Consider the following 19,221-nt stretch of genomic DNA (forward strand, 5'->3'; position numbering starts at 1 on the left):
ATATGTTGGAAAAGTAACATGGCAAAACAAAATTTCCAGTAAGTTCTTGGATGTGGTTGGGCGGACCACACACTTTCAGAAAGTGGAGGAAGTAACCAAGGGGAGAGCCAATTTAGACTTGATTCTGACTGACAGGGAAGACTTGGTAACAAATCTGATTAACAAACTCAGAGAACTGGTAGGTAGACAATCTAAGGGAAAAAGGAGTTTAGGGGAGCTGGCAGTTTCTCACAGAGACAATATTAAAGACACAACTGCAACCTCTCTTGATGCGAAGGAAAGATAGGAAGAATAGTAAGAGGCCAATATGGCTCCCAAAGGAACTCATGACCTGAAAATCAAAAAGGAATCCTATAAAAATTGGAAACAGACAAATTGCTAAGGAGGAGTCCAAAACAATAGCACAAGCATGTAGGGACAAATTCAGAAAGGCTAAGGCACAGAATGAGTTGCACTAAGCAAGGGACATAACAGGCAATGAGAAAAGAGGTTCTTTAAATACTTTAGGAGCAAGAGAAGGACGAAGGAAAGTGTATGTCGTCTACTCACAATTAAAAACAACCTTGACAAACTGGAAAATTGCTCTGAATGGACTGTCCAGCCTGCCCCGAAACTAAACTCATGCCCAAAGCAGGGGCTGCTACTGGGCAGCAAACCACACCCAGACCCATTTCAGAAGGATGGCGACACATGGCCCTGTAGGTGGTGGAAATAAAGACAACCCAACGCAGGCAGCTGATTCTGTAGAATTCCTTTAATTTCTGTTAACTGCAAGTCTGTAAAAGGTTCAGGAGAAAGTTGTCATTACAAAACTAACAGCTGTTAGAATCTTTCTTTTGCCCCAGCTATAAAATGCTCCCAGGAGATGCAGTATAATTTAAAATAGAGAATATTGCACAAATAACCAAGAGGTTAATTAACTAACGAAAGAGTTACAAAGAGAAAGGCAAGCTCCGCGCTTTCTCCCAGCTTCAACCTTGGGACATGAGCTTCCAGCCAGGAACCACACCCTTAAATGGGACAGGAGTATATACAAGGGGTCCTTGCTTGGTGCAGCACCAAGAAAATGACATGGTCTCAGATACTTCCAGAGAGCCACCAGTCTCCTGGCAAAGGGCCCAGCCATACTGGGGGACCTAGTTACGACAGGGATGTCTCCTGACTTAGCTCCATCTCAGTATAGAGGGGACCTAACTGCACTTTACCTGCGTTGCTAGGACAGAGCTAGGCAGTAGCATGGCTTAGAGACCCTGTTGATCAATTCTACAATGACAAGCTGGAGCCATGCTGTAGGTTGGTCCCTGGACCTGGTGGGCTTTGTGGCACAGACAGGCTCTCAGACAGGGATCTGGATGACACAGCCACCTTCGATACACCTACATGGGCTGCTGCTGCCACTGGAGAATCTCCCCATAAGAAAATTAACACTCCAAGACCCCAGAAGGCTAGTGCCGTCTAAAAATATAGGGAAACCCACAGCCCCAGTGAATTGGCCCTTAAAGAAGCAGAATGATCTAAAGAAACCATGGATAAAACCAATAGTTTGAAGGCCAGAGACAGTGGGGTAGATGCTGTCCCTTTAAGATAACTGTGTACTGGTGACATCCACTGGGGAGCAGCATTTTGTGACAGATCAGAAGGACAAAGAGAGAAGGGAACACCCCCCCAATGGACAGAGATGACAGACCAAAAGGGGGTCTACAGCAGTCAACAGGGGTGGGAGAAAGAGTCAGAGCCTTGCAGGGGGCTCAGCTGAACAGAAGCAGAGATGATTTAGCAATGTTTGGAGTGCGTGGGGGACAGGCAGGTCCTGCCAAGGAGGCGGAAGGGAGGGGTGGATTTCAGGAGGGGGATTCAAGCAGCAAAGTCAATGGCTACAGTGACCAGCCCCTGCCACCAGGTAGCATCTGTTGTGCAAGATGCTTTTGCCTCCCGCTTTACATAGAACAGCAAAGAGTGGTGGGACCTGCTGGCAAAGGCTAATGTTTAAGTGGTGGCCACCGTACCTACATTGGGTCTTTTAAGTGACCAAGCCGGGTGGCTGGTGCACAGAGATGGGGCAGTTCTGACCTGGGTCTGACCCAGGTCCACTGCCTGCTCAGAAAAGCCCATTCAGGAGAAAACTACAAGCATCAGGACATTGCCTGAGGAATTAAGGACGACAATTAAAAGTGCTCATCGCCCAGCAGAGCAGAGAGAGGAAGTGCAGATAGCAAAGCAGGGGAGGGTGACACGACTCCCTTCGGAGGCAGGCTGTTGCTCCCGCAGCTGGGAGTTTGGGTTTCTAACTGAAAAGCTGCATCCCAAGGAAACAGAAGGAAGTGCTGGGATTTCTGTAGCAGCTTCTAAGACAACAGGCCAGGCTATGGTTCAGGAAGAGGCAGGGCAACATATAGTTCCCCTCTAGAGAAGCCTGGCTCTAGATCAAAGCCTCCAGTCAACTGCCGTTCCTCACAGTGGTAAGTGTAGCAATACGAAGGGGCTTCCAGTGCTGCATCGCCAGCCTCTGGTCAGTCCCACTTCGGGGGTCGCTCTCAGAGTTAGTCTGGCCTGGAGTCTGAAGTAATGAGCGAACAGGAACAATTCGCACTGAGGAGCCTTCTAAACTGCTGTATTGTAGGTTATCTTCACACACAAGTAGAGTCAGCAAACTGACATCCTGCCAATGCAGACCAGTCCTGCCAGGTGTTCTGCCCGGTTCGATCCCAGGGCCCCACCTGACCTGCCACCCACCCCAGGCCTCAATCTGGGCAGGCAGTTTCAACCCTGCTGGTCTTTAGGACCTAGTGAGAAGATGCACCCCCCTCCCTAGTACCCCTATGCGTATTAGTGTAACACCCGCTACCACCTCTTCCGGCATCTGAATGGGTCATGAGTTTGAGCTACCCCTAGGATTTAGCAGGGATGGAACTCCTCCAGCCTGGAACCAAAAACCCCAGCACAGTTACACATGAAAGGAATAGTCGATCTGTGATTTAATTCACATTGGATGGTGGGAATGAGCCTGTGACACACACAGAGGAAGCAATCGCCTTATTCCCAGTCCTCCCACTCTTCATCTTCCAGCTGTAAACAGGAGAGAGACATCTATCAGTCGGTTTAGATAATACACCAGCCATCTGCCTCCAGGTGCTTTCGGTAGCACTGGACACTTAGAGTTTGTCTACACTACCACTGAAGTCATTGTAACTTATGTCACTCGGGTGTGAAAGAGCCACCCCCCGGAGCAACACAAGTTACAGTGAACTAAGCGCTGTCTACACCAGTGCTATGTTGGTGGGAGACGCTCTCCCGCCGACATCACCTCAGCAAGAGGCGGAAGCTGAGTCATCATGCTGATGTGAATGCGCTCTCCTGTCGGCAAAGGGCATCTTCACCAGACGCGCTGCAGCTGCGCTGATGTAGCACGGTAACGTAGGACTAGCCCTTAGTGGCCAGACAAGGCAACCAAGTCAGTGCAAAGCCTGGCAGACACAGAACACACCCTGATTGCTCCAGTTTCACTTTCTGGGAAACAAGTGTTCCTTTCTCAGTAACTGTCCCAGTAGTGTTTAAAGCAGGGCTTTGGAGTGGAGCCCAGAGCTGGAGTGCAGAGCAGCTCCGGAGCAGTGAAGCTGCAGGTTTTTGCCTGGAGCGGAGCCAGTGCAGAGCTCCAAAGCCCTGGTTTAAAGGGTTAATCCCCTCCCTCTCTCTAGCTAGTCCCTCCATGACTTTTGTAGGCAAGAGCCCAGATCCACATCTGGCTCCTGCAAGGCTGTTCTATTGTGCCCTGGGTCCCCACTGCTGGAGAGCGAAGAATTCTGGTTATTCAGCTGCTAGCTGGCTGCCCAGCCCAGCATCTCTTTGTGAGGAGAGGCAAGGAAAGCAGCAAACCCCGTATCTCTCTAAAGCACATTGTGCTACACTGCCTTGCTGTCTGCAGAGAGGATGGGGGTTGTTCTGGAGCCCAGGAATTTCCCCTTAGTTCCAACACGCTGGATCACTCTCCACTCAGCTCCATGCCAGGAGTTGGCGGCTGACCCAGGCCGGAAGCTCCCAACAGTGGTTGTGCTCATGCACAGGTGCAATGAGAAGCCACTGAAAACAACAGTGCATGGTGGAGTCTGTCCTGGGAGGGACCTTCTGCTAAGTTAGCGCTGCCATGCCCAGCTCGCCGTGTCTCTTACCTCCCCGGACACCTCCACCTTCGAGAGTGCCAGCTGCACTTCTTCTTCTGTCATGTCCAAATCAAAGTCTTTCTCCCAGTCCTCGCTGATATCGGTGCTGGAGCCTGAAATTACAGGACACTGAGGTTAAGCCCTCTAGAAGGCAAAGAGCAAATGGGAACGTGAAAGGCTTTGGTGGGACCTGATGATGCACTGTGTTTCTCAAATATTTTACATCAGGGTCCCTGGCTCTTTAGAGTGAAACAGATTTCATCAGCCCAAGATCACCCCACTTGGCTCCTGCCAGCTCACCGCCCCAGCTTTGGGGGCCCAAGGTTTGGGATTAGCGAAAAGGCCTCTCCCCTCCTCTGGCCTTGCTATTCCACAGCGAGCTGTTAGTAACAGCAAAGCAGGGTCCCCGAAGCAGCTCACCCCAGACTCCACTAAACAGACAAGGTCTCCTGGCTTAGGTGTTCCGAGAGCTGAAGACTTGGCTCATGCCACAGGGCATGTGCAAAGTAACACAGAATCCAACTCAACCTAGCCACAGTATCAGCAAGATTGAGGTATGCCAAGGCCACCTACCTCCAGGCTTGACTAACCGCTAACTATCAGGGACCTGAGATAAAAGAGCACGACCAAGTCTTTGCAAACTTCCAGATGATACCGACAGTGCTCAGGGTCTCCAGGTGGAGCCTCTTCAAAGTATGTGCATGCTGAGGACACACTCCACGAGCATTTGTGTGCATGGATTTCTGACCCATCAGTGAGATGCCAACAAGGACGTTACGAGGCAGACAAGAAGCCAGATGAGCAGGATGGGGAAATCTGCCATGCCCTCCCGCGATGTGTCCTGAGCTCACTACTGGCAGGTGGAGGAGGGTAGGGAGTAGGTCTGGGCTGAACCGGACCCGGACTTCCGCTGTGTCCGGAGTCACTTCTGTTTGCTGGGGGCGAGAGCGAAGGGGAGCTCTACCCAGGCCTACTCCCAGACAAGTCACAGAGCAAATGCAGCAGGTAAGAGGGGACAAGAGCTACACCAGCATTCAGCATTACCATGACCCAGCTAACATCCCCTCTCCCCCATACACTCTGGGCCGAGAGGGGTGCTCCCAGTTGACCAGAGGCCAGGTTACTGATGGGGCCTCTCAGGAAGGAAGAATTTCACATCACCAAGTACCTGCCACCATCCTGGCATTCTGTAGCCCCAAGGGTGGCAAGGAGGGGAAGAGGGTGCCCTACTGTATCCTGTCGGGAAACTCAGATTTCTTCTTCTAATTGGACTCCCTTCCCCAGTATAAATCCACATCTAACATACTAAGCCTCCTTCCCAGGTCCTGCTGCCTGTCGCTCAGAGGTATTTCCAGCGGCACCAGTACCTTTAGGGCCAGGCCAACACAGTCAGGGGACATGCAGCTCACTTCAGGGCGGTGTTCATACCCCATGCCTGTGTCTGGCTTGCTGCCAAGACTCTTCCCTTTCTCCCCAAGTTAAGGGTTTGATGGTGGAATCTCACCATCATTAACTGTTGACGCCCCAGACCCTGCACTCTGGCTTTTTAGGGGCCTCAAAGAGATAAGCAGAGTTAAGGCTTTCAGAACGAGATGAACAAGCCACAGCTACACCACGATCCCAGGCCACCCTGACCACAGATTGTCAATAACTTGAGTTGCAAAGTTTGACGCCCCCAGGTGGCAAAATTGTATATTACAGATTCTAAATGAGAAGCGAGGCAATCCAGCTCGCCACCATTCATCACACTGAAGGGTCAGATCCAGCACACCCTTCTCCCTCCCGGAGCTCCCTGCAGTCCCTAAAAAGCCAGAGAATCCATATTCGCCCCTCGGTATGCCTTGGGCAGCGAGCTGGGAAAGGTTTGTTCAGGACTGACGCAGAAATCATTTACTTGGCTGCTCTAGAACTTGCACCACTTCAAGATCTGCCTGTGTGGGCATACATGGGTAGATGGGTGTAGCTCGGGGGTTGGCGATGTCAGCAACACATGGAACACGAATAATCAAAGGCTCCCAACGTGGGATCATCAGACAGCTCACCAGTTCAGCACACTCTCCAGCTCACAAGCTATTCACCCACGAGTCACAGTTCAAGGCTCATTTCGGCTGAACCCAGGACACAGAGCAATAAAGCGTGTCCATTATAAATCAGGCACCGTTCCCCTGAGAACTTCGCTCCCTAGGGCAGGGTCCCCGGTGATGGCTCAGTGCTGACAGCAGTTACCCACCTTTCTTCCCATTGTTGGAGGGAGTGGATTTCCCGCTGTCTGAGTTCAGCTCAAAGACTCGTAAATCTGTCAGCCCGTCCTCTTTCAGAGTCTCTATCTGGCCCGTTGGCTTGCTCTCTGCCTGTTCCTTGAGCCCCACAGAGCCCAGTTGCTCTGAAGATACTGCCAGCTTCTGAGTGGTTGTAGGAGGATGTGCAGACTCTGCTGGCTTTGGCTGGGAGCCCTGCTCTTCAGAAGTAGCTTCCAGTAACCTTTGGGAGAGGTCCCTGGCCCCAGACAGCTGAGCTCCAGTCTGTAACCGTGCATCAGGCACAGAGGCAGGGTTTGCAATCTGAGTCACAAGGGAGACACTCTCGCTGCTCTCAGACGGGGTCACCTGGGCCGGGGCTGGGACTGCAGCAAGACCAGACCAGCTTTCCTCTGCTGGCTCCTTTATGCTGGGGATGAGACTTCCCTCCAGGGTCAGGGGAGCAGCTGCTGCAGGGACAGATGTTGTTTGCTTTCCCTCTTCTGGAGATTTCAAATTCACACAAGGTAGGGGCGACATCCCCAAAAATTCCTCTGTGGGGGGGGGGGGGGAATGGAAAAAGATTTCAGCACCTCTGTATGAAGTACAAATGAGCAGAGAACAACTGCTGATAAGGGGCACCTCCCTTCCCAAACACAGCCACTGCTGGGAGCAGCATCAGCACCACAGTCTGCTCGTTCCCCCTACCCATTCTGGGAATAGGCCCCGCTAAGCCTCCCTGCCACATATTTCCTGCCAGTGGGTGCTCTGGTCCAGGCAGCACCCCAGAGCAGCAGGCCCAGCTTGGAGCTAACGCACACAGGAGATAGTCCTCAATGCCCAGCTCCATCCCAAAACTTCCAGTGTGACCCTGGGCATGTCACTTCATCTCTCTGTGCCTTGGCTTCCCTAACTGTAACATGGGGATGATCCCACAGGGGACCTGAGAGGATCAAACCATCCAGGTTTGGGAAGCACTCAAACTACTGTGGCAGGAGTCAGTCCTATAAAGTAGGCAGCCCCCGCGTTTTAACCAGCCTTCCCTCCAAACCTGTTCAGAGCAAGTCTAAACAGCACTTTGGTGCCAGGAGCATTCACCTTGCCCGTGCTAGGGCTCCCACCGGCATTAGCATGGTGCAGCCGATAGCGGCAGTGGGCTATTTTGGGCCACAAAGCCGAATACAGACACAGCCCATGGCGGGGCGGGGGAGGGTGGTGCAGCTGGATTGGGGAACTGGTTTCATGACAATTAGCAGGAACCATTCTACAGCACCCTTTCTCTTCCCAGATCCACCATGGGTCTCAGAAGCTCTCTCTTGGCTTCCCGGCCATCTGACTTACCCTCTTCCTCTTCCCAGCCTGGCTCCTCGTGATGCACGCTTTGCTCCGCCCTCTGCTTCAGAGCTTCCCTCCGAACCTCCTCCTGTGGGGAATTCGCAGCTGCAGTCAGGAGCTGTGCGCACACCATCTCCTCCCAGATCCCGGCCCTGGTGTGCAGAGCTCCAACCCCTGCAAGTTCCCTACAGCATTGTCACTAATGGCAGAGACTTGGGGAAGGGAGCCCAGTTCTCTGCTGCTGTTCAGGGGCTAGCAACCCTCCCTCTGATCGGAGGGTGCATGTTGAGTAACAGCCCCTTTGCACAGTTCCTCACCAAACTGCACCCCCCACTTTAGCTTCCTTGCAGGGTAGACCTCCCTCCGCTGGAACTCACCTGCTCCAGGTGATGGACTTTATAGAAGTAGCGCTGCCAGAATTCGGAATGGGAAACAGCCACTGGGACCTGGGACCATTGGAAGGAAAGAAGAGAGGGAAGAATTCAGTAAGGAGAGCCTGGGAACGCTGCAGTCTCTGACCTCACTCCCCTTGGGGTTCCTCTGCCTTCTTGCTGCAAACCCTTTATCCTTCTGGCAGAGAACAACTCCATGGGGCTCCCACTGGAACCCACTGACTGATAAAGCAGACACAGTAAAGGGGTCACGAGTGAGCAGCCCTTCCACCTATGACAGGCCACCTGCACCACCTCAACGCTCCCAGCCCTGCAGACCTGGGGAGAGAACAGCAGGGAAACCCAGGTCTCCCACACTAGGCCACTGCTCCCACCCACAGGTCCTTGCTCTGCATATCCCAATCCCATCTTCCTGATAAGACAATACCCAAAATCTCTTATTTTAGATCACCGGGCACCACTCTAGGTCACTTCAGGCAAGAGCTGCCAATCTACCAACATCAGCAACTGTTTGATCTCCCTGGACTGACTATCACTCTGTTCAGAGGTGGGGCAGCTTAACCAGTTTACAGAGAATAGAACCCAGGCATCCAAACTCGCAATTGCCTGCCCTAACCACTAGACAGCACTGATTTCCCTCTGCTCATTCAACCTCCTCATGACTTGGCCACAGTGCCCATACGCCCCTGGCTCCAACCACTCCTGGGACAGACTGTGCCCTACGTAAGCAACCTGCGTTTTCAGAATGCAGATGACTTGCTGTCAAACATCTGCTGGAGACTCATTACACAAGGATTCACCAAGATGCTCAGACAGACAGAGGCCAGACAGCTCCAGAGCAGCATATGACAACTGGCTCCGGACCTGCGATACTGCAGTCCACAGGCAGAGAAGAAGAGCCCAATGAGCTACTTGGCAGCGAAGTTGCACAGGCCACCCTGCTTGGCTAAAGCATGCTGCCATTTCCCTCCATCCCAGGCCCTGGAGCCCAAGGAGTACAGTTTCCTACTCATATCTCCCCTGACTCCCCCACACTGGAGGCTTCAGGAAGGTCTGAGCCTGCCCAACCATGAGAGAGTGCAGGAGCCAGGCTGCACCTCACCATCTTGGTGTAGAGAGCCCGGATGGAGGGGCTGGTCACCAGCAGCTCCGAGATCTCCCCTTTCTTCTCCTCTAGGTTAAACTGCGAGAGCCAGGACTCAAAGAGCTCAATGGGGCCTGCATGGGGGAAGCAGAGAGAGGTCCTTGGAACAAATGAGACAGGGACAGAAACACAGGGAGTTAAGGGGAAACATGCTATCTGGTGCGATCAGGCCACTGGAGTGAAGGGGCCAGGGTAAGACAGCAAGGGGCATCACAAGGGCAACAACCTGAGTCCTAAGGAAGTGAGCAGGAAGCACACTTCACTGGCTAAGCAGCCCGAGGTGCATACTCATGGAGAAACACTGATGGGATCCACAGCCAGCCCCCACCCACAAGAGGCAGGGTCACAATGAGGAAGCAGGGGACTGAGAGGAGCTAGAAGTGTCCTTGAGAATATCCCTTTATAACTGCACATTGGGTAGGTGTGGGGGGGGGGGAGGGGTTGCATCCATGCCCACCCACTCCCCACCCCATCTCAGACACACCACTTGCTCTGCCTTGCCCTTCCCATGTGCGTCTACTGGAACCGAGAGTCAGCATTCACTCTTTGGCACACTGTCAGTTGCTGGATTCCCAGCTCCAAAATCCCAGAACAGGTTAATCAGGCAGCAGCTCTGCAGGTTCCCACATAGCGCAGGGCATGGAGCCTCAGCCACACCTGGGCAGGGTCAACTCACAGGCTGCGAAGTTAACTCAGTTGACATGGCCTCTTTGCCAACAAGCAGCCCATGAAACCAGCTGTGGTGGCGGTCGGTCACGAGGGCACTCGTCTACTGGGAACCCAACCCTGAGACCCACCAACCACCAGCACACACGCAAACACCTCAATGTCTCCCCCTCCCGCCCATCTCAGCTTACCATCCGGTTCGTTGCAGTAGGTTGCTGGGTCTGACTGCAGGGTGTAGAGACGAGCCTGCAAGAGACAACACATACGGGAAGGGACAGCCATTAGCATGAGGGGCAGCAGCTGAGCCCAGTGACGAAGGGGGTCTGTCACATAAATCCCTGGTGGGAGCTAAGGCGTTTCCCACCCAGCAGGCAGTGAGGGGCATTCGGCACCTAAGTTCCCTCTAAGCTGCACGGCCGAGCAGCAGCCTATTAAACGCCACGCAGGCTGCAGCTCCACAGCCCCGGAGCTGCCACGGCGGGGAGTGGCACCTCTTCCCCACAGCCCAGGTGCTGCTGTGGGGGCAGAGAGCTGGGACGGGGGGAGGCACCTCTCCCTGTCGTAGCCCTGGGGCAGCCTGCACCCCAAACCCCGCACCCCCAGCCAGAGCCCTCACCCCCAAACCCTCTGCCCCAACCCTGAGCCACTGCCACATGAATTTTGTTATATGCACCAATATGAAAGTGACATGTCACACATCATCTCCATATTGGTGCACATAACAAAATTCATTCCACACACGCAGGGGAAAAACCAAAGGGAACACTGCTCAGCACATACCTTGGTGCTGTCGTACGGTTCTGTAGTACCAGAGGGTGTTGCCATCAGCGTTATAACATCGCAGTCGATGGTCTTATCTGGCGAAGGAGCGAACGTGTCTGAGATGACACCCAGGAAGTCAGCGAGTCCTTTCTTCACCTTCTCAGTCGTGCCCGAGGAGCCTTCCGTCTTTGCAAAGAGAAAGACAAGGGAATGATCTAAACAATGGTGCCTGAACTGCAGACAGTCCCATGTGGTCTTTTCCAGTGTCAGTGTCCCTTTAAAGAGGGACAATTCTCTTCTTAAAGGGTGGTAGCGGGGGATTGTGCAGTCCAGGCTGACCTGAGATGAGCAGGGGGACGGGGTAGGTGGTTAGTCAGGGTGATGGCAACAGATAGGCAGGGAACTAGCCTGAGCTGTGGGGTGGGGGGCAGGTAAGAGTGGCTGGTTTGGGGAGAGGATAGGGAGCTGTGCTGTCATGGTAACAGCTGTGCAGGGCAAAGGTCTCCTTTGGGTCTGGGAAAAGGGAACCCATCTCCAGGCTTATCCTGACACCTAGGCAGAACATTCTGTGCCTCACCTGGTGGCACAGGTATGCAGAGGGTGAAGCTGATTCCAAGCCTCACAACAGCAAAGAGAATGGGGAACCAAAGAGGGTAGGAGAGAAATTAGTTCCACCCAGTCTCCAAGCAGGAAATGCAGATCCAACTAGGTATCTTATCTTCCTCCCACCCCTAATCACACAGTCCCACTCTCAGCTAAGAGCTTCCCCAGCCTCAAGCAAATGGAAATTAGGATTCCCCTTGCAACATCTGCCATTACTGTGCAGAAACCTGGCCTGTGGCTCCAAAAGGCCCCCCGCCCTGAGAGTCACAAATGGAAAGGAAGAAGCTGGCCCTTCGGGGAGCCACAGCATGCACCTTCCCCTGTCTGATCTTGACAACTGTCAATGGGGCACTGACATCAAACAGTCCTGGCAGCCATAACAAGGGAATCACTTAGGGTCATCACAGACACTTTGCATTAGGGAAGGGAGTTCAAATTCAAAGTCCAAGAGCGATGTGATTTCAGGTCATGCTATAAAGGCATTTCCTGAAAGGATTAGTCTGTGTACTGCCAGAATCCTGTTTGACAGCCAGCTCTACTCTCTAATGAGAGCAGGAGGCAGAGTCGTGGCTTGCCTGCTGTTACTTACAACCAGCTTCTCCTTGACCACGCTGGCCGTGGCAGCAATGGTGCATGCTGTATCATACTGCACCACCTGGGTGAACTCAGTCAGGTCCCGCTTCATGAACTCCAATGCTTCCGTGGACTACAAGACAGAGGGACACAGAGTATATCAACCCCAGATTCTCACACAAGTCCATCTTCACCCTAGGAATATCTGAGACAGCACAAACCCTGGAACAACAGAGGCCTCTAACCCGAGGGACTATTCTGTATGTGGAGATGACAGGGCTCTCGCAGGTGAGGCCCTACCAACGCCATAGAAATAATCATGTTTACAACACATCTGAGAAACACAACTATGCCCAGACCACGTTACAACATGTTCCTTCCTTACCAGTGCAGATAGAAAAAAAAAAAAATCACATTTTAACCCTGGCAGACAATTAGGCTAAAGCCTGGCTCCTTCGTTGTCATGGACACGCCAGCGCACATTCTAACAGCAGTGCTGTAATCACGTTTCCAGACTGTTTAGAGGTGATCGATGCCGTAGTGCTGACAGGGCCTTAACAAAAGCTGTCGCTAGTGCACAGATCTACAGGGATAACTTTAGACATAGCAAAGCGATCGGATTTTTATTTTTTTTTAAACCACACTTTTTCTTGGCTCCTTTATTATTGTTTCAATAGCCTTTGAATGAAAGCTGCAAATATATGGATGAGTCACATGTTGCCTAGTTTCAATCATAGTGTAGCTGAACTTCTCAGTCTCATGCCTTTGCAAGTTGCTGTGGGGGGCAGTATGCTCTGGGCATTCTTCTCCCCACTGCCTCCAGAACAGGAGGCCTTTCCAAAGTGCAGATCTATAACTACAATCTAGTTCAAGCTTTCAAGTGACTCTTCGCAGCTCAACATCTGAGGACAGGGTTTCTGTTTGGATAAGACTAAGTTAAAACTTTCCAGTAAACAGATTTTCCCCAAGAGTAGATGGTAACATAGAAGTAATGAACTGAACAATTATTAGAATAACATTTTACATTAACACAGGACTCTCCAGGCCAAAGGATCCCAAAGCCTCTCATAACAAACACAGCCAGCTCTGGGGGGAACTGCAGCAACTGGCTAGTACAGGGCATCTCACACGACATTGTTAAGAAGGGAAATTTTAGGTTAAGTGCCACTAGATAATTCATAACTTTGCAGAGTAGCCACGCTCTCTGCTATCAGGGGCTCAACCCAACATTTCACAGCTTACTTTATACTAATCATAAGTGACGGAATAAAGTTCTGCACTGCAATACGGCTGCCTTACCCCTGAACTGCATAGTTGCTTAAGTGCATTTTTAGAAGGCAACAGAGAGCATGTAGGCAGATTGAAGATGATAATACCCACATCATGGCTAATGCCCAGCGTATGTCAAACACCAGGCTACAATCCAGCGGGAGAAAAGGACATTCACAGAGTGACTCAGTCCCATAGGTTACTTTAAAAAACAATGTAGAAATCAGGAAGAATTTCCATAGGGAAGAGGATTACACAGCAAAACAGAAAACCCCTATAAGAGGCTCCTTACTGGGCCTGATTTGCTCGGGTTACAGAAGAACCCACAAGAAGACTGAGAAATCCAAATAAACTATTGTGTTTTTCTATGGGAAGATGCAAGCTTTCCTCAAGCAATAGCTTGTCCTGTTCCATACAAGCAACCTCCTACCTTCTCTTTGACAGTCTGGTAGCTTTGCTGCAACCAGCTTCTCCACCAGCCTCCATCTTCCCTGTTACAGGACAAACATATGAAGCTGAAATTGTGAATTTCACATTATAAATTCACACCAAGGAGTCCATTAAACCATACATACATACATACCCCAGCATGTGTAAAAGCTACAGCCACTGCTTTGCTCTGTTCAAACCCTTTGGGCCTTCAAAGAATCTACCCCTCCTACCCAGCAACTCTCCTTTCAAAGGTTTAAGATCCATAAGGGTTGCAATTAAATGCAAACCACCCCTGCAGCATTTCCAGCCCACACATTGCACCCCAGGCTGTGGCACGAGACCCACAGTATGAACTAAGCCATCTCTGCGGCCCCGCAGAATAAACTCAACCCCAAAAGGAAGCAGGGAAATTAGAGGGGTCAGTCCCCCTTAGTTTAATCATCTCAGGGAGAGTCAGTAACAGTGAGAAAGGCAGACCTGGCTGGTTTTTAAACTGGTTGGATTTTAACCAGACCATGTTTCTAAGCCTCTCCTGCTCCCAACCGAGAGAAACAACCCCCATCACAAGACATACTCTCCATTTCTCCCATGGTTTCTGCCACACCAGAACACTCTTTCCTCTATACAGCCAAATTCCCTCCTACCCTCACCCCCCCCAGCCCGCTCCCTTCCCACCCAACCCCCTCTGCCCCCCCCAGCCCGCTCCCTTCCCACCCAACCCCCTCTGCCCCCCCCAGCCCGCTCCCTTCCCACCCAACCCCCTCTGCCCCCCCCAGCCCGCTCCCTTCCCACCCAACCCCCTCTGCCCCCCCAGCCCGCTCCCTTCCCACCCAACCCCCTCTGCCCCCCCCAGCCCGCTCCCTTCCCACCCAACCCCCTCTGCCCCCCCCAGCCCGCTCCCTTCCCACCCAACCCCCTCTGCCCCCCCCAGCCCGCTCCCTTCCCACCCAACCCCCTCTGCCCCCCCCAGCCCGCTCCCTTCCCACCCAACCCCCTCTGCCCCCCCCAGCCCGCTCCCTTCCCACCCAACCCCCTCTGCCCCCCCCAGCCCGCTCCCTTCCCACCCAACCCCCTCTGCCCCCCCCAGCCCGCTCCCTTCCCACCCAACCCCCTCTGCCCCCCCCAGCCCGCTCCCTTCCCACCCAACCCCCTCTGCCCCCCCCAGCCCGCTCCCTTCCCACCCAACCCCCTCTGCCCCCCCCAGCCCGCTCCCTTCCCACCCAACCCCCTCTGCCCCCCCCAGCCCGCTCCCTTCCCACCCAACCCCCTCTGCCCCCCCCAGCCCGCTCCCTTCCCACCCAACCCCCTCTGCCCCCCCCAGCCCGCTCCCTTCCCACCCAACCCCCTCTGCCCCCCCCAGCCCGCTCCCTTCCCACCCAACCCCCTCTGCCCCCCCCAGCCCGCTCCCTTCCCACCCAACCCCCTCTGCCCCCCCCAGCCCGCTCCCTTCCCACCCAACCCCCTCTGCCCCCCCCAGCCCGCTCCCTTCCCACCCAACCCCCTCTGCCCCCCCCAGCCCGCTCCCTTCCCACCCAACCCCCTCTGCCCCCCCCAGCCCGCTCCCTTCCCACCCAACCCCCTCTGCCCCCCCCAGCCCGCTCCCTTCCCACCCAACCCCCTCTGCCCCCCCCAGCCCGCTCCCTTCCCACCCAACCCCCTCTGCCCCCCCAGCCCGCTCCCTTCCCACCCAACCCCCTCTGCCCCCCCAGCCCGCTCCCTTCCCACCCAACCCCCTCTGCCCCCCCCAGCCCGCTCCCTTCCCACCCAACCCCCTCTGCCCCCCCCAGCCCGCTCCCTTCCCACCCAACCCCCTCTGCCCCCCCCAGCCCGCTCCCTTCCCACCCAACCCCCTCTGCCCCCCCCAGCCCGCTCCCTTCCCACCCAACCCCCTCTGCCCCCCCAGCCAGCTCCCTTCCCAGCCCCTTTGCCTCCCAACCTCACATAACCAGACTCCTTCCTACCCCCACTACTCCCTTCCCCGCACAGACCAACCCCTTCCCACCCCGCTCTGCCCCCCACCCCTCCCACACAAGGGCGCCCCCCCCTCAGATCCCTTCCCCCACCGCCAAGGCACCGCCCCCCCGCTCTGCGTTACTCTCACCCTTCCGCCATTTTGGACGCCTGACGTCACCACTATTTACTGACCTTTGACGCCAGACGCCCCGCCTCCTGGGCGGGCTATTTTTAGCCACCGCCCAGCGTGGGCGGGTCACGTGGGGGCCGCCGCCCAGCGGCAACGTCACGTGCTCGTTCACGCGGGGCTCGGGCCGGTAACGGGTACGGTGGCTGCGGAGGGTCGAGGGCGATCGAGCGTCGGCCGGGCAGCTCCGCACGCGCGCTCAATATTAGCGCCCCGCCCCCCGGGAGCGAGAGCCCGGGGCCCGGCGACCCCCGCCCGGCCGCCCCAGGGAGGCGGGGCCTCCGCTCCCCAGCGCCCGCCTATGGCCGGGGCGGGGGGTCCCCCCCCCCGCCGGGCGCTACTCCGGGGTCCTCCCTCCCCACCCCCCTGGGGCTCCCCGGGCCGGTCCCCCCCGCACAGCGCTGCTGGGAGCCCCTGGCGCAACCCCCCCCCCCCGCTGCGGGACCCCGCGCGGGTCCGCTTCTGGGGGGGTCGCCTGGTTTGTTCCCACCACCCGGCGGGGGAGGGGGGGTCCCCTGCCTGCTGCCTTGGGCACTCCCTGGTTTCTCAAGCCGTCCCCGGGGGTCATCCCGTCCCCTTGGGTTCCCGTCTTGCTGGGTCCCCTTTCCCTCTCTGCTCTCCCAGTTAATATCCCCCCCACCGGGGCTGACTGCTGCGTCCCCTAACCTCGGGACCATGCTTCTGCCTGTCAATTGCCCCACCTGGCGGTGCCAGCCTGTCTCCCCTACCTCTGCGCTTAGCCAGAAGGGGCTCAGGTATTCCTACAGTCTGCCTCCGCTGAAGAAGCGGGTAGTCGCTCCGGAAAGCTCCTGCTCCGATGCGTTTGTTAGTCTGTAGGGTGCCACAGGGCTCTTGGCCGCCGCGTAAGCTGGTTAGCCGGTCTCTCTCGCCAACAGAAGTTGGCCCAATAAAAGACAAGCCCTCACGCACCTTATCTCTCTAGTTTGCTTAACGGTAATATAACTTTATATAGGAAATAATTCCTGGAAGAGTGAAGTTGATGTGTCACCGCATCATCGGGGACTCCGGCAGTGCGTGAGATTTCTTTCAGCAGCTTCCTCTGTGCCGGGCAGTTAGTGCCGCAGCTGAGCGCGCTTCCTCAGAGCGGTGACCGCTAGGATCCCAGCTACAGCGGCAAGCTGCCAAAATCAACAAGGAATCCAGCAGCAAGAGCTTCCCCACGGGAGCGGGCTTGCCAGAGGTAGTTAGGATGTTGGTGGTGATGCGTGCACCGTTTCCACTGTACGGCTTTCTACTCTCTTTCTTTGCTGCAGGCAAACCTCATGTCCCATCTTCCCTCAGGGGAACAACTTCAGTGGCCGCGCTTCTGTGTCAGCAAGAGCACAGCTGTGGTCCTCATAATTAGCTCAGAAGCGCAGCCATGAGCGAAAAGAAAGCCATAGAAAAACCACCCCCCCTCCGACAGCAAGGCTGTGATGAAGACAAACCTCCCAGCACCCACAAAATGTTTGATTCACTAAATACTCCTATTTGGTGCATCCTCATGAAGGGCCGGATGTCTGATCCTGAAGTGCTGAGCGCAGGAGTTGCGGTCTTCATGGTCTCAGGATCTGGCTTTTGGTTTCAGCTTAGGAGTGAATTTTTTGCATCCTGTACTTTTTGATCTTCGGCTAGGAATGAGAGAGAGAAAAGAGAGACCCAGATGATGCTTCATAAACATTTCTATTGCAATGGTGATTGGACTCCTACCAATTTTGCTCTGACTTACTGGTTATTCTCTGGTTGCGTTGATATTGTGCCCAGTGGAAATGGCTCTGTGGTCACTGTGTCCAGAAAGCCCCATTGCTGTGCTCTCATCACCTTGGCACACCTGTCCAATGCATTCTCACATTCATATGTACTTTGTTGAGTTCAGCCTCAGTAGCCTGCATGGGTTGGTAGCAAGTCTTTTAACTTTGTGTCCCAAGATGGAACAGTCTCAGAGGTAGCATAAAATGGAAAAATTATGGTCATATTTTGCTGGGGGGAGAAAACCCTCCTCTGCAAAATATGAAGACAGGATGCATCTTACCCTCCCCTCAGATGTTGTAAAACAGTACCCCAGGTTTTCTCAAGAAGAGAAAAGGATACTTCAAATAGAGCATCTCCACTGGGTTCTCTTTTTCACGCACTGTCCTGGCACTAGAAAGGCAGCAAAGAGGGAGGAGGAATCTACAGAGCAAACTGCAAAATGCCCCTACATACCATATACGCTCATCACCAGCTGCTCCTTCATAGACACCAGTTTACACACACAGAGGCAAGGTTACTAACTCAGTTCTGTGTGCCTGTCACAATTGCTGGCTGCATTTACAACTGCCTTGCAACACCACAAATAAGAGAACAAAACTAAGCAAAGTCAGTTTAGGAAAGAATTCCTTCCTCCCCCCAACTTGCAAAGGAACTCAACTGAGCCAGGGTAAGCCTGAGCAAACAGGTAAATCTTGCAACACACCCTCCAGGTCAACAAATTGGCTCTGTCAAACCAATGGAGTAATTGGATTCCAGAGCCAAGGCTACCCTCACCCCACTGATAAGGCCCTTCCTCCAGCCCCTGCCAAGGAATTCAGACCTGGGGACTGCTAGTAATATGTCCCAGCTGATTTCAAGTAGTGGGATGATGCACAAGGAGCAAGGCTGTCCTGTGCTGGTAACAGAGGAGAACATGTTCACGTTTCTGTGCTCCCTCTCTGTCCATATACACACACCCCACTCCAGAGGGAATGCCTCATGCAGAAAAGGAGACATGCTTGGCTATTAAATGGCCAATGAATTCACGCCATCTGCTTCAGATTACTAGCTGAGTGACAGCTTCTCATGGGTCAGTGACTCTCATTATCCCAACAAGAGACTGCCATGTGCCTGCATGTCAGGAATTGTGCTTAATTTTTACACTGCTGATTAACTAGTGATTTCATCCTTTGCCCATCTGGGTGAATTTAGGAGGGGATGGGGACTAGTTCACTGGACATTTGGGGAAATGTTGAATTGCACAATGTTTGTGTTTCAAAGACCATGTGGTGCTATTAGATGCTGGCAGATTCCCAGGGGCCATGCTCTTTTATCATGCAAGTTATTAAGTCATTCCTGCTTTAGTCTCTCCCCATCCAGATCCCAAAGTTGGTGAGGACTGAGGGTTCATTTTACTGTAAAAACTGAGCATGTTTATTGCAGAACCTTGCTATGCTTGGGGATCATGTCTCCTTGTTTTTCTTCTCTCATGAGATGATTCTGGAGAAGTGACTAGGAGATGCAAAGGAACCAGGTGACATCTGAATTGCTGAGTCCGCAAAGGGGCCTTTAGGCCATCCCTCCCAGCTGCCACCCTTGGCTTTTGCTTTTCAGGCTCACTCATGTGATTTATTAAAGAGCCATGGTTTACAAAAGGAGGCAGGCGTCCATGTGCACACTATCAAAACCAGTCCATAAATTTCCCTTTTAACAGCTTTTGTTCTGGAGACATCAGTCCCTTGGCTGGCCTAGGGCTCGTTAATAAAAATGAAGCCTTTTT

At 53.8% G+C, this 19,221-nt stretch overlaps 1 protein-coding gene across 2 annotated transcripts; it reads right to left on the reverse strand.

Moving 5' to 3' along the window:
- Positions 1-739: 739 nt before the first annotated feature.
- BSDC1 (BSD domain containing 1) lies at positions 740-15,712 on the reverse strand. Of its 2 annotated transcripts, none has more exons than XM_073317985.1 (11): positions 15,672-15,712; positions 13,569-13,629; positions 11,886-12,002; positions 10,712-10,879; positions 10,123-10,177; positions 9,224-9,339; positions 8,107-8,175; positions 7,736-7,817; positions 6,388-6,948; positions 4,167-4,270; positions 740-3,066 (listed from the first exon to the last, which is right to left on the reverse strand). In XM_073317985.1, exons 1-11 carry the CDS (start codon positions 15,680-15,682, stop codon positions 3,034-3,036), a joined length of 1,377 nt encoding a protein of 458 aa, XP_073174086.1. In that variant the 5' UTR covers positions 15,683-15,712; the 3' UTR covers positions 740-3,033. The 2 variants fall into 2 exon arrangements, with proteins under 2 accessions (XP_073174086.1, XP_073174085.1); XM_073317984.1 differs by having other exon boundaries at positions 13,569-13,653.
- Positions 15,713-19,221: the final 3,509 nt, after the last annotated feature.

The sequence above is a fragment of the Lepidochelys kempii genome, chromosome 19 (genome assembly GCF_965140265.1).
Source record: "Lepidochelys kempii isolate rLepKem1 chromosome 19, rLepKem1.hap2, whole genome shotgun sequence".
In the NCBI taxonomy this organism is placed as follows: domain Eukaryota; kingdom Metazoa; phylum Chordata; order Testudines; family Cheloniidae; genus Lepidochelys; species Lepidochelys kempii.

Excerpts from the sequence above, each read along its gene's own strand:
- BSDC1 (XM_073317984.1), bottom strand. Across the intron at positions 9,340-10,122 it reads CTACTGCAACGAACCGGATG|GCCCCATTGAGCTCTTTGAG; the intron begins GTAAGCTGAGAT and ends TCCCCCATGCAG. Across the intron at positions 7,818-8,106 it reads AAGTCCATCACCTGGAGCAG|GAGGAGGTTCGGAGGGAAGC; the intron begins GTGAGTTCCAGC and ends AATTCCCCACAG.